Raw genomic sequence first — 13254 nt, forward strand, 5'->3', positions numbered from 1 at the left:
GCAACAATTGATCCGTTAATCTAGTGTTAAGATTTAAATTTTATTGAATTTGTATTCGCATTACTTGAATTTGTTTGTTTGCTCATAAAGTTGCCCTCTTTTAGAGACGCCGAGACTATTATTTGCTGAAATGTATAGTTGTGTGCAGTTGGTGAAACTGAGGGAGTGGTTAATGAGCACTAGTTGATTCCTTTTACCTTAGTGTTCTTGGTTATCCCTCACTGATTTTCTCTTGTTGCTGTGGTTGGTGTGTAGATGGGAACCCTGGTGATGCTGCTGCTTTGTTTGAGAGAGCTCAACAACATGTCAAAGTCAAGAAATATAGCGAGGCCCTCAATGACCTTAATGCGGCTATAGAGGTTGATCCAGCACTTTCTGAGGCATACTGGCATCGTGCATCTGTTCTTCGTCAATTATGCAGGTTCCATTTCAATTTCGTTATTGGAATTTGAATCATATCCCTTGTTATTCTGGATATTTTCCCATATGGAAAGTTGGTAAAGTGATAGTTGCTCTGCTTTATGCATATTACAAGAATGAAGCGTCAGGATTAAATATTAGACTTGTATGTCCCATGAGAATAGTGCCTTTCTTAATTTTCGAGGAAAATATTACTTGGGCCCTGAGCATTTTACATTTGCTTGAAAACATTGCTCTTGCTTTTCAAAAATATTTCAGACTTCCAGTGTTTGGTTTTGCCCCCCTTCACGGAGCTTACAATTGGCTCAAACCTCTTAGCTCACCTCTGTTTAGATACTTTAGTGTTAGCACTGTACCATATGAGGATGAGAAAGCCATTAACTTGATGGTCTCTCTCTCTGCTACCAAATAGTTTATAAGGTGGTAGGTGTGTATTGTTTTGCTGAAGAAGATCCTGAATTGTATGCTACATCTTCTAGTGATAAATTTCCCAACATAACTTTATTACTTTTAAATTTTCTTCCATAAGGCTTGTAAATAGTGTTGGGTGTGTTTATACTCCCTCACCCCATTGATCACATCTTTTAATTTATGACGTCCAATATGATGCCTTGTTCATGAGTTAGGAAAAAGAAATCATATAGGCCCTTTCTTGCTTTAATATCTGATTGGAAAATTATATGATTCAGGCCGTTTTTGGCTAATGTAGATATGAGGAATCAGAAATAAACTACAGGAAGTTTTTGGAGATGAAACCTAAGAACTCAGTGGCAGATAGGGAACTTTCACAATTGTTGCAGGCTAAGGGTGCTTTGGAGTCAGCTATGAATCTCTTTGAGTCTGGAGACTTTACAAAAGCACTGGAACATATTGATAAAGTTGTACTTGTTTTCTCTCCAGCCTGCTCAAAGGTATACACTGTACAGTGACTGTTAATTGTAACATACTAACATTATTGCTGTAATTATTTGTTGTAATGTGTAATACCTAACTTAACAACCATGGATTATCAGGCCAAATTCCTTAAGGTGAGGCTATTGCTAGCAGCTAAGGATTACTCGAGTGTTATATCAGAGACAGGATTCATCCTTAAAGAGGATGAAGATAATCTAGAGGCATTGTTGCTACGTGGTCGTGCCTACTACTATCTTGCTGATCATGATGTTGCTTTAAGGTTTGTTAAGTATCTTGTATCCTTGACTCTATACCTCGCCTTTTATTATTTAGGTTAGAATGGGAATATTTGCAACTATAAAAGGTCTGTTTCACCATAATCCTTTTTCAATTATTCTTCAGGCACTATCAGAAGGGTCTTCGACTAGATCCTGAACATAGTGAATTGAAGAAAGCATATTTCAGCTTGAAAAATCTACTCAAGAAGACAAAAAGTGTAGGCATTTGTTATTTTGTCCCTTTGTATAAACCATTGCACGAATATGTTTGACTTTGTGTCTTACCAAATTGTGGCTTTTCTTCTGTGCAGGCAGAGGAAAATGAAAGTAAGGGTAAACTTCGTGTTGCCGTGGAAGACTATAAAGCAGCTCTAGCATTGGATCCAAACCACTCTGCATATAATGTCCATCTTCATCTTGGCTTGTGCAAAGTATCAGTGAAGCTTGGCAGGGGTAAGGATGCCATTACAAGTTGCTCGGAAGCACTACAAATTGACGAGGAACTTGTTGAAGCTTTAGTTCAGGTCCTTTATTACTCTGCATTTTTCACCCAGTAATTTCTATCTTCCAAGTATAAACCGAGGTTCTAAAATGCTTTAGGAATTTAGGATCACTGCATTCCTAATTTCCTATATATATATGTGTGTGTGTGTGTGTGTGTGTGTGTAATTCTTTGCTAGCACAATATCTTGACATGGGAATCATTTTCCAGAGGGGTGAAGCGAAACTTTTGACAGAAGATTGGGAGGGAGCTGTGGCAGATTTGAAATTAGCAGCCGAAAAATCTCCACAGGTTTGTATTGAATTCTGGAAATGAAAAATGTTTGCCTAGAATGAATCTTTAACTGTGTTTCTATATGCATCATCCTTCTTTCTTCATGGATTCATGTACTTGTAATATTACATTACTTTCTTTCTAGAAAGGTTTGATCTTTTGGATTATCAGTCCCAATATCCATGCTTAAAGGTTCCTTAACTTTCACTTTTACAGGATAGAAATATCCGTGAAGTATTAATGCGGGCTGAGAGATCTTTAAAGTTGAGCCAGCGGAAAGATTGGTACAAGATTTTGGGAATTTCGAAAACTTCATCTGCATCGGAGATAAAAAAAGCTTATAAGAAGCTCGCTCTGCAGTGGCATCCAGACAAGAATGCCGACAACAGTGAAGAAGCGGAGGCCAAATTCCGGGAAATAGCAGCAGCTTACGAGGTTTGCCTCTAGTTCTCCACCCATAGATTCTCTATTTCTCCATAAAAATAGAGAATTTCTTCTGATAGCATGGTTGAAAACATATATAGTTTGAACAATTTAGGATTATTTCGCTCAAAATGATGTTATTTTGAGTGAAATAACCTATTTAGAAAAGAAAGGAACAATAGCTAATCGGTTTACTAGACAGCCTAGTCAGCGTGGTCTTTAAGCGGCCTAGGGTCAACTGCCTAGTCGGCCAGCTTAGACCACCGATTATGGTGATAAGCTAGGCGGCCGCTCAGTGTCTAGCGCTTCGACACTACCAATTAATTGGTGTCTAGGCGGGATTTTTGCAACACTGTGTGTTAGTAAAGGCCATTAATTAATGTGAGATGCCTCTGTTTCGTGCAGGTCCTTGGTGATGAGGATAAGCGTACGCGGTATGACAGGGGTGAAGACATTGATGACATGAATTCAGGAATGGGCGGCGGCGGCGGTTTCCACCACCCATTCCACGGCGGCGGGGGTAACTTCGAGTTCCACTTCGAAGGAGGCTTTCCCGGCGGCGGTTTCGGAGGTTTCCATTTTTGAGTACCTACTCCAGCCACTGTCTATATCCCCGAGAAAAAGAAACTCGTAACCATTACTCGAGGCTGTACTGAATTCTAGAAGAGCATTTCTTCTTTCGGACCATTACTCGAGGCTGTACTGAACTCTAGAAGAGCATTTCTTCTTTCGGATAGATGCCATTTTCGTCTTTCATTGTAACTTTATACGTAGAATTCGTCCAAAATTTTAAATATTGACATAATATAATTTTTTTTTGAGCCAAACTTCAATATTTGCATCGTGATCATTTCATATAATGCGTAAAATTGAGCCGTCAATTATACATAAACACTATTTAGTATATATCGACACCTTAAAAACTTTCGAAATTTAAAACTAGATGATAAGTGATAGTGTTAGTATCCCGATAGCGACTAACTCTTTTCCCTTTTTATTGGGCGGATAGTGAAAATTGATAACTCACTGGTTTACTTCTTTCCGGGCTGGGCGGGGGGCGTAAAGCGGGTTTGATACTTTGATTCCCAGAATCTACGCAGAATTCTACAGTCTTCACCCTATAATTACACTTCATCCTGCAATCTAACAGCTTTTTTGATGCAGATAGTTGCTCAATCTTCGAGGGAACACTGATTCCGCAGTGCCGCAGCTCGCTTTCATGGAGGTATCGCGTTAAACCACTGCTTTTTGCTCATTTTACTCGTCGTAGAACGTAGGATCATGAATATTCCGATGATCGGTTGTTTGAACGTAGGCGAGGAATAGTGGGATACGCAATTTTTTTTTCGAATTCCTGGGAAAAATTTCGTGTAGCAGAGAGTAATTCAATTTTGCAGAAAGATCGGGGGTAGTTCAACAGTTCATAGCTAATCATTCTATAAGTATATATAAAGTTCTTCGAACTACTAATTCTGGGATCACTTTTGTATATGTATATATAAATTGCTATTGAATTACTCCTTAAGGAGAACAACAAAACGAGTTGTTCATCCGGGAATGATGTGATCTGAACTACTAATTCAGGGATCACTTTTGTATATGTATATAAATTGCTATTGAATTACACCTTAAGGAGGATGGCAGAGTCATTCATCCTGGAGGTAGGATTGGTTTCTGCAAGATAACAAAGGGTTCAGAAACTCTGGTATAGAGTATGGGACGGTTGAGACACTGGGTTGAGTATAGTTGGTAAATGTGTAAATTTTCTGCAATTTCATGTAAAAATTGGAGCTGAAGCATTGGACTTATTAGCATGTCTGAATGTTTTGCACTATGCAGGCCAGTGAAAGTACTGAGATGATAGACGGAGGGAATGGAGAAGTAGATATTGGAAACAAAAGAAAATTGAGTGAACTGGATTCTGCTGAGGAGGACCAAAAGAGATGCAGAGAGGAGGAAGAAAAATCCATTTCTCAAATGCACCTTAAGAATTGGGAAAATTTGGATCTTGATGTCTCTGGAAATATATTCCGCCACTTAAATTCATATGCGTTGTTTTGGACTCTGTCATTTGTTTGCACCTCGTGGAGAATAGCTTGTTGGGATCACTTATTTTGGAAGAGCAGTGTGTTCAGCTTGGGGGCCTCATGCAGAAAATGTAATCACTCGAGGAGCTCACTCAGTTCAAAAAATCAACACAATCAACTAGGGGTCAAAATGATGATCCTGTTGAAGAGTATAATGGAGGGCAGTGACGCTCATGGAAGACCCTTAGAAAGGTGGAGGAACTCAATTCTCAAATTCTGTGTTCCTCGTAATTTAAATATCTCTGACGTACACTTGCTCTATGTTGCTGAGAGGTATTTCTAAAAATCCTACAGTATTTGATCTTTTAGAAGTTTCTAAGGTATTGATTTCTAGTTTTTCCACATGCTTAGGACACCTAATCTCATAGATCTAGAACTCCTTGGTTCTTCAAAGATAACATCAACAGGATTTGCAAAGGCAATCAGCAACTGGAAGTGCCTTCAGAGGATAAACCTTGGTGAGTTTTACTGGAGAGATTTCCACCATTTTATGAGAGCAATAAACCGAAGTTGCCCACAGCTTAAAGTACTTTGCATATCCAAAGAAGGATTCAATTTCAACTTTGGTAAATCCACAGTCATGACCCTTTATTTGAAGGGATTGCCGTTGGAGCGGCTCATTTTCCGGAGGGCTCATTTGGACCAATATGGTATACATGGAATCTCTCATCAACACTTCCCACAGATATCAATGGAGTTCGATGATTGCTTTTTTAAATGTTCTTACCTGACACCTCAAATTACCTTTCGTCTGTCATTTGATTTGCGCAGGGGGAAAGAATCTTCAGAATGGGCTGTAGTTAATAGCAAGCCTGCCACCATGCGATCTAATATTGCCAAATGGTTGGCTTCAAAAGCACTTCTATCTGATTCAATTAATTTGTCAGCATAGTCATTAAGGGAATTTATTTGTTATGCCTATGCTCTTGGCAAGGAAGATAGTTCTGGGTTCAATTGAACATTTTTCATGATGTCTTTTACACCGTAATATAAAGTCATGCTACTTCCCCTTTTGTATATATTCACTTCTCGTTTTCTGAGAATAAACTATTCCATGCACTTCAAGCCCCATGGGGGATCTTTTGTTTACTGCATTTAGCTGTTTCTGTCTCTTTAATAGGTCATGAGTAAGTAGCTGGATTTGAAGTAATAAAATAAAATTTGATGTTTATATTTTTTCACTTGAAAACAATGATTTACTTATATGAAACTCACAACAGCATTAGCACACAAGATCACAATAAAATAACAGCTGCAGTCTCTCACAAGTATAAGAAAAATGCAGCAAAGACAAAGGCTATTGCCTGCAACACCTTTTGAATGACACAGGTAACACCAGAGGAGTCAGCCGGGGCGTCATCATCTGATCCAGAGGAAGAAGCTGCAGATCGCAATCCCTTTTTTGGCTTTGAAGGTGCAGGAGCCGAAGCTGGAGCCGGTGGCACAAAGAATTTCAAGGGAAGCAGCACTTTATCAACTTGATACACAGCTAGCTGGTTATCAGTGTATATTGTGTTGGCAACTGTGGCATTGACAATCCCTGTAGTTATGTTCACAGAATTCCCCGAGGTGGTGATGTTCAGTGGGAACTCCCTGTCGCTAGTGCCACCAGCCTGTGTGCGGAGGGGATTGCTGGCAGTCTGAAACTGCGAGACAGAGAAGAACATTGGGAGCATGTGGAAATTAATCAGCTCAGACTTCTGTTCGTCGTCAAAGGAGTTGAGGGTCCCTGTTTTCAGATTGGAAAAAGCACTGTCTGTGGGAGCAAAGACAGTCAGGCCCTGGTTTGTGCCATTGAGCTCTGAGGTGATCCTGTCAGCCGTCTGTGTGCTCTTCAACAGCCGGATGAACGTCGTGAACTGGCTAGCCTTTTCAAGTATGGCAGTGATATTCGTCGGACCAGGTGGTGCCGGGGCTGGTGCTGGAGACTGAGAAAGAATGGCAGTGCATTGGAAGAGGAAGATGAACAAGAAAACAGAGAGGTAAGTGTTCTGATTCATTTTTCCTTTCTTGCTAACTCTTTTTTACTGGTTGATCCAAAAATGGAGTTATAATGCACTGATGGAGAGAAGCATATTACACCAGTGCTTATATAATGAGGGGTTTGGAATATTTCTTTTGAAAAATAAATAAATAAATAAGAAATTAAATTAAGGAAATCGAGTTGGATGTTTGGTAGAGGAGTGAATTTTAAGGTGGCAGACAAGTTTGATAATGTTAAGATAGCTGATGGTTTGCTTGGGATGGAAGGAAAAGTGAAAAACATCCAACTAGACTGTGCATTATACTATATACTATATGTTTTTATGTCTTTAATCTAAAAAAACGATTTTACTTACCATCAAACTAAATCTCGAATCGAAATTTCATTCACTTTATTGTAATGGAGAGTACTGAAAACTTAAGCAGACTGCTAATGTAACTATAAGCCAGATTAGTCTTGCCCTAGTGGTTTGGTGGGGATACCTGAAGTTATAACTCGGGTTGAATCCAGATTAGTTTTACCGTAGTTGTGGGGATACCGGGTCCTAAACCCCAAAAAAACATTTCATTGTCCTGGCCCATAATTTCCAACATTTTCTTTTTCACAGACAGCTGCATGGTAGGATGTTGATAGATGATAGCGTAGTGTTATCTGTAATGATAGTAGAAAGGCACCAGATTGCGTTTTCAAGAGTCTCCATCAAGAAAATCTGGGCTCAACCTGCTGAAAATTCATCTACTTTAATTTGGGGTTGATTGTTATCATCTGCTAATCATCATGTGTGAAGATGAAATAGCAGATGATTAGGGGAAAGAAGCAGTGGTTATAATTGATTGAAGTTTAGGGGCCATAATTGGGACCTGACATGAGAACTTGTTGTAGGACCAGCCAGCAGATTTGATGACTTTTGTGATGCCTTTGCGTGCATCTATTGCAATTTGCAGATGAATGGGTGGATCAGACCCAACCTTTGGCATAATTCATCTCATAATGACATATTGGGGGGTTTCCCTTCGTAGAAATCACAGCCATGAAATAGGAGGACTAGTGCAGATGTAGGGAAAGCAAGATGCCTATGATGCACAGAAACTCTGAGGGCTCGTTTACTAACTGAAAAAGTTCTCGAGTTATCTAGAAAATTGGATGATTGGATAACAGAAAAAGAAAACATGTTTACGGTCACGAATTTTTTTCTTTTTCTTCTTACTTTAAAATGAATTTTTAGTTTTCCCTTACCATGATTGCTATTCAGTATATATATACACACCCCCAATAACAAAAGTTCCCATTCCGATACAACAGTAGAAGTATATGTTGCCCGGTTATTTTCTGGTATATTAACAATAGTTTATGCCAATCTTCCAAGAATCTCATTGGTAGCATCAACAATATGCCATGGTTGTATCGGTGTTCACACGATTAAACCATCCCTATCAGATGGGGTTTTACTCAAATTTTTGGTAGGCCAATAAAAAACATTTTCTTTAAAAGAGATTAAAAATTTTAATTTTAATTAGGGTGGTTGCCACTTGCCACACACCTATTAGGCAACGTTACAAAGACCCGTCTTGTGTGGGATGGCCTTGTAACATCTTTTGATAACAAATTGTGTAGATGCGATACAACCAGAATTCTTGTTACATTTTTTTTTTGGGGTGCATATGTTACATTTATTACATTTTAGTGTGTTCCTAAGTATAGAAAAAAAATGGTAACATAATTTTACATTTTTTTGGGTGTATAAAGGGGTGTATGGTAAATAATTGTTAGCTGATTGAGTTAATTAGTTTGATTAGTTGATAGCATTAACTGATTGTGGAAAGATGTTTAGTGAATTAGTTGTTAGTTTACATACAAATTGACTTTCTCAAAAAGTTTATGAATTTTAACGTTTTTTGCAATAAATTGTTAAAAAAACTAATCTACTAATAACTAACTTATGTTAACAAATTGGCCAAAATCAAATAAAAGAAATTTTTTTTAAAAAATTCTAACTTCCATTTCCACAAAGAAATTTATTCCTGTTTGGTGTTTGCAGTGAACAGCTACCTCTTCCTCACTTGTCTCCAATCCAGCTTCGAATTGTGGAGCCGCCATTGCCATAGATGAATTTCTTCATCTTTGGTGGTTACCAGCCGGCTTGATTACAGAATTCCCCATTTCCGGCAATGTATGCAGCTTTCCACGTCTCTTTCTTCTCCACCTTCAGCTCAGACAAAGCTGCTTACACTTTCTTCAACCACTCAAAAATGGCGACTTTAGCTCCAACATTCACATTCCCGCATCACCCTTCATTATTCCTCGCTCCTCGCCACTCAAATCTCTCTTTTCCTCCTTCCAATTTCCCAATCCAAAACCCTAGCCCGCTCAAGAGACTGCACATCCAGCCTTCTGTCAGAGCCCAAGCAGCTCCCACCGATCTCGGGGTAGTACAGAGAGTAGTCCAATTGGTCCTGACCTCGCCGCCGACGTGGCAGTCCGCCGTTGCCAGCAACCTCATCATCTTCGTCCTCGGTTCTCCGCTTTTGGTCTCTGGCCTGTCGCTCTCCGGCTCGGCGTCGGCTTTCTTGCTCGCCACTCTCACTTGGCGCGCCTTTTGGATCCCTGGCTTTCTCCTTGCGGCAATCTACTTCATACTTGTAAGCCCAAAATCTAATCTTTATGAATTGGATAAAAATGGTTTTTGGCTTTATTTTGTTGTTTTTGGATTACGAGGAAACACGCAGTCATTACCCGAGGTTATTCACCGGTAAATCTCGTATAGTTAACCGGCTCAAACAAAAAACAGTCGTTATATCATGGACCACAGAATTCATGTTCATAATACACACATAAGCACGATATAATAAACATGAATTATGTGCATTCTGAACATGAATTCTGTGTATTATATAACTGAGGACACATAAACACTTAACATAATACACAGATTCATGTTCATTATATCGCGTTTATATGTATGTGTATTAGAATTCTGTGCACTGTGGACCCTGGTCCACGATATAATTTGCTAACCAAAAAGCCGATAAGCTGCTTCCACTGGATTCGAATTTGAAAAACTTTGGCTTTATTTTGTTTTGTTTTTTTTAATTACTTTCTATCTTCAAGAATAATTTGAGAGGGGGGGGGGGGGGAATGTTGGCATATTCCTTGGGGGGAAACAAGAAATAAGTGTATAGATATGACTTTATTTGTGATCACTACTTATAATCTTTATGATTGAATGAAAATGTAGTGACAAATGGAATTTGATTAACAAGAGTGTTATGTATGATGGAGTGCCAGACTGTTTAAGTAATCTCAGTTTACCAGGGGACAGCTGTAACTAAGGTGAAGTTGGCTCAGAAGGAAGCTCAAGGTATTGCAGAGAAGAGGAGTGGAAGGAGAGGACCGGGAAGTGTGATCGGTTCCAGTTCATCTGCATGCGTGTGTGCCTTACTGTCAATTAAAGGGATTGGCGGAGCTGCATTCTCTCGGCTTTGGGAACTTGGATTTGTGGCGTGTTTCTGTACTAAGTTGAGTGATACTGTCTCAAGCGAGATCGGGAAGGCATATGGTAAAACAACGTCAGTGTTGCTTCCCTTCTCTTCAGTAAATTATCTGCTACGTCTTTCCCAGTCTTTATCCACCTACTACCCTTCCATCCCCCCCTCAAAGAAAATATAATCTGATAAATATTAAGGAAAAAAAAAAAAACCAACATTTTTATGCAGAATCTAGTGTTAGATTCTTCAATTTGTTCTTAGTTTTGTGGTTTACTATAAGCCTGGTAAGACTCAGCATAGTTTTGATTCTTAGTCAGTTACTTGAAATAGAAACAGATTGGCTAGTTTTCAGAGTGAAATTTAGCAAGGTACTTGCTCGCGGTAGTTATCATACGCAATTTGTACATAGTTTATTTGTTTCATTACCAAGTTATGGAAGAATGAGCATCGAAACTGACTGTTAGATGCTCAAACTTCAATTACAGATACCTCGTCACGACACTCAAGGTAGTTCCAAGAGGAACAGAAGGGGCAGTGAGCGTTGAGGGGACTTTGGCTGGACTTTTTGCTTCAATTCTCCTGGCCTCCACTGCTTGTATAATGGGTCAGGTACGGACATATGAGCGGTGATGCCTTTTGATTATGATCACACTAAAATATGTATAGTAGATTTTGGCCAAGTCGAGGGTGATTGTTCACTTTCAAAAGCTTCACAATTGAAAATCAAAAGACAGTGTTGAACTAGGACCTCATAAGGTCAAAATCAAAGTTGTGTTCTTGAACTAAAAGGTTGAAATTATAAAAGATCGAGATTGGAAGAAAAAACTAAAGTTGTGTTGCTAAACAAATAGGAAAGAGCAGTAACGTATAAAAAAGAGAGAGGATGAGTGTAAGAGGAGGGAAGGGTGTTACTTCAATTGTGGGATAGATGGAATAACTAAAGTCGAACTTATAAATTAGGATACAGATTAGTGGAGTCTCGGTTTTGGGCAGCATGAGGTAACGACTAACGAGAGCCAATAGTCGACAATTAACCGACCAATTGATATGAAGGGTTTGGAGTGGAACAAAAGGGTAGCATATGATTTAACAGACTAACTGACTAAGAGAATACCTGTTTTTCGGCAGACTGTGGGTTGTAATGCAGGTTTAGCTAACCTGCTGAAAACTCTCACCCGTATTTAGTGAGTCTGCTGCTCAGGTATTGTGAAGGGATGACAGACAAATCTGGCCCTCATTCATCAAGATGCAGTCTGGGGTGTTGGCCTACCATTTATAGCTTGTTCGTACAGAACACTGGCCATAATATCTTTCAGAGAACTTTACATTTCAAAATTCACCTGCTGACTAAAACGCTTTTTTGCAGATAAATATACCCGAAGTGGCTATATGCGTTTTGGCTTCCCAAATTGCCAACGTTGGCGAGAGTCTGATAGGCGCTGCACTTCAGGAGAAGCAAGGATTTCAATGGGTAAGCCATTAATCTTCCATTTCAACTAAATGTCTAAGCTAACTGTTCGACTACACATCTATATTTCATACACTATATGCTCAACACGCATGCTATTTGCGTTCATACATATGTTTTCTGTAAGTCTATAACTCTCTATGCTTCGGTTTCCAGCTCAACAATGATGCTGTGAATGTGATCAACATATTCATGGGCACCATTCTTGCAATCCTAATGCGGCAAATAGTCTTCCTCTTCAAAACAACTGTAAAACCGTTTTAACTGTTCAAGAACAGCCGGTTTATTTATTTAAAAAACAGAACAAAGTCAGGCTGTTACGGGTTAAACTATTTAAAAAAAAAAAAAAAAAAAAAACTGCAACTTGTATATACACATATTCTAATGTTAGATTATGTAATTCTTTTTCTTCTTCCTAGTCGAATTTAAGTTTTGTATTAATTTTGTGTTCTACATATTATACTGTCATTTAACTGTTTGGTCTTCAAGTTCAAGTCCAAGATTGGATTTTCTTTTTGTGTATGATACTGGTATTTTCATATTTTCTAAAATACAATTAACTTAGTTGAATCTTGATTGGACCGAGTCTTGGTCTGACTGCATTTCGTGGCCAATGCTTAGACTTTTTACCGTATAGCTGCTAGTAAAGCAAAACTTATGGACTAATTTTGAGTTGATTGAACAGTTGAAATGTATCTCGAAACACATTCTAAACAACGTTATAGATTATATGTATGGTGACCACAAGACACCTTAGAATTGCACTTTATTTATCCTTTTGTGTCATGGTCTCATGGAATGTGTTATCTTAAGCCATAATGATGAAAAGGTGAGTAAAAGGAGATGTGATGTGAACAATTGCAACTAACTTGATGTGAATACACATGATGCTTTGATGGACTTGTGTAGATCTAGATTACAACTGTGTTGCCTTTTCAATGAAAGGTGGTTGGGGGTTGACAGCATGTTTATTTACTAGGAAAAAAGGGCATTCTTGCCTTTGAATTATTCACAATTTATGGTTTTGGTATCCATACTCAGAGTAACCTTTGTTCACACTGGCCTAGTCCAATTAAGGCCAATTAAGGGCAAAGTGCTGGCCAAATGACGAAGAAAAATATAGGACAACATTAAGTTTCAAATTGCTGACAACTTTAGTATTTTTGGTATTCAGTCTCTGACTAAAATTTGAAGGAAATGTTACTTAAAATCCCGCAAATTACAAAGAACAATATGAAGATCATGTGTTATAGACTCAACTATGTATATGTTGACAAAAATAAAACTTATAACCTTTTAGTATACGAATCATATTTCATCCACTTCATTACCCTTTTTGAGACTATATGAATACCTCAATTTTTCCCCTATTTATTATTACTGTAATGTGTGATTGTTCCAGCAAGACTGGCCTTGTGAACTGGGGAAAAAGGACATGTC

General features: G+C 38.5%; 4 protein-coding genes across 5 annotated transcripts in view; 3 read left to right on the forward strand and 1 right to left on the reverse strand.

The window, feature by feature from the left end:
• Positions 1 to 3617, forward strand: part of LOC115996949 (dnaJ protein P58IPK homolog) — a 4018-nt gene extending 401 nt beyond the window's left edge. Inside the window, exons 2-9 of the mRNA XM_031236393.1 lie at positions 256 to 421; positions 1130 to 1331; positions 1434 to 1594; positions 1717 to 1810; positions 1904 to 2116; positions 2305 to 2385; positions 2584 to 2802; positions 3196 to 3617. Coding sequence (XP_031092253.1) covers positions 256 to 421; positions 1130 to 1331; positions 1434 to 1594; positions 1717 to 1810; positions 1904 to 2116; positions 2305 to 2385; positions 2584 to 2802; positions 3196 to 3375 — 1316 coding nt within the window. The 3' untranslated portion in view covers positions 3376 to 3617. The remainder of the gene's footprint in view (positions 1 to 255; positions 422 to 1129; positions 1332 to 1433; positions 1595 to 1716; positions 1811 to 1903; positions 2117 to 2304; positions 2386 to 2583; positions 2803 to 3195) is intronic.
• Positions 3618 to 3736: 119 nt separating this feature from the next.
• LOC115996952 (F-box/LRR-repeat protein At3g48880-like) lies at positions 3737 to 5938 on the forward strand. Of its 2 annotated transcripts, XM_031236396.1 has the most exons (4): positions 3737 to 3858; positions 3955 to 4015; positions 4630 to 5150; positions 5229 to 5938. In XM_031236396.1, the coding sequence occupies exons 2-4, from the start codon at positions 4010 to 4012 to the stop codon at positions 5767 to 5769; spliced, it is 1068 nt and encodes a 355-aa protein (XP_031092256.1). In that variant the 5' UTR covers positions 3737 to 3858; positions 3955 to 4009; the 3' UTR covers positions 5770 to 5938. The 2 variants fall into 2 exon arrangements, with proteins under 2 accessions (XP_031092256.1, XP_031092255.1); XM_031236395.1 differs by having other exon boundaries at positions 3737 to 4015.
• A 79-nt stretch (positions 5939 to 6017) lies between these two features.
• On the reverse strand, positions 6018 to 6953 carry LOC115996954 (fasciclin-like arabinogalactan protein 12). The gene has a single exon (XM_031236398.1). It carries the CDS (start codon positions 6875 to 6877, stop codon positions 6140 to 6142), a length of 738 nt encoding a protein of 245 aa, XP_031092258.1. The 5' UTR covers positions 6878 to 6953; the 3' UTR covers positions 6018 to 6139.
• Positions 6954 to 8876: 1923 nt separating this feature from the next.
• LOC115996953 (protein VTE6, chloroplastic-like) lies at positions 8877 to 12302 on the forward strand. The gene is made up of 5 exons (XM_031236397.1): positions 8877 to 9500; positions 10174 to 10427; positions 10832 to 10955; positions 11713 to 11817; positions 11971 to 12302. Exons 1-5 carry the CDS (start codon positions 9030 to 9032, stop codon positions 12076 to 12078), a joined length of 1062 nt encoding a protein of 353 aa, XP_031092257.1. The 5' UTR covers positions 8877 to 9029; the 3' UTR covers positions 12079 to 12302.
• The last annotated feature ends 952 nt before the right edge of the window (positions 12303 to 13254 follow it).

Source organism: Ipomoea triloba, chromosome 11, assembly GCF_003576645.1.
Source record: "Ipomoea triloba cultivar NCNSP0323 chromosome 11, ASM357664v1".
In the NCBI taxonomy this organism is placed as follows: Eukaryota; Viridiplantae; Streptophyta; class Magnoliopsida; order Solanales; family Convolvulaceae; genus Ipomoea; species Ipomoea triloba.

Coding starts and splice junctions, on each gene's coding strand:
- LOC115996952 (XM_031236395.1), top strand. Junction 5,151..5,228: donor TTGCTCTATGTTGCTGAGAG/GTATTTCTAAAA, acceptor CCACATGCTTAG/GACACCTAATCTCATAGATC.
- LOC115996954 (XM_031236398.1), bottom strand. CDS start 6,877: ATGAATCAGAACACTTACCTCTCTGTTTTCTTGTTCATCTTCCTCTTC.
- LOC115996953 (XM_031236397.1), top strand. CDS start 9,030: ATGTATGCAGCTTTCCACGTCTCTTTCTTCTCCACCTTCAGCTCAGAC. Junction 10,428..10,831: donor AAGGCATATGGTAAAACAAC/GTCAGTGTTGCT, acceptor CTTCAATTACAG/ATACCTCGTCACGACACTCA. Junction 11,818..11,970: donor AGAAGCAAGGATTTCAATGG/GTAAGCCATTAA, acceptor TTCGGTTTCCAG/CTCAACAATGATGCTGTGAA.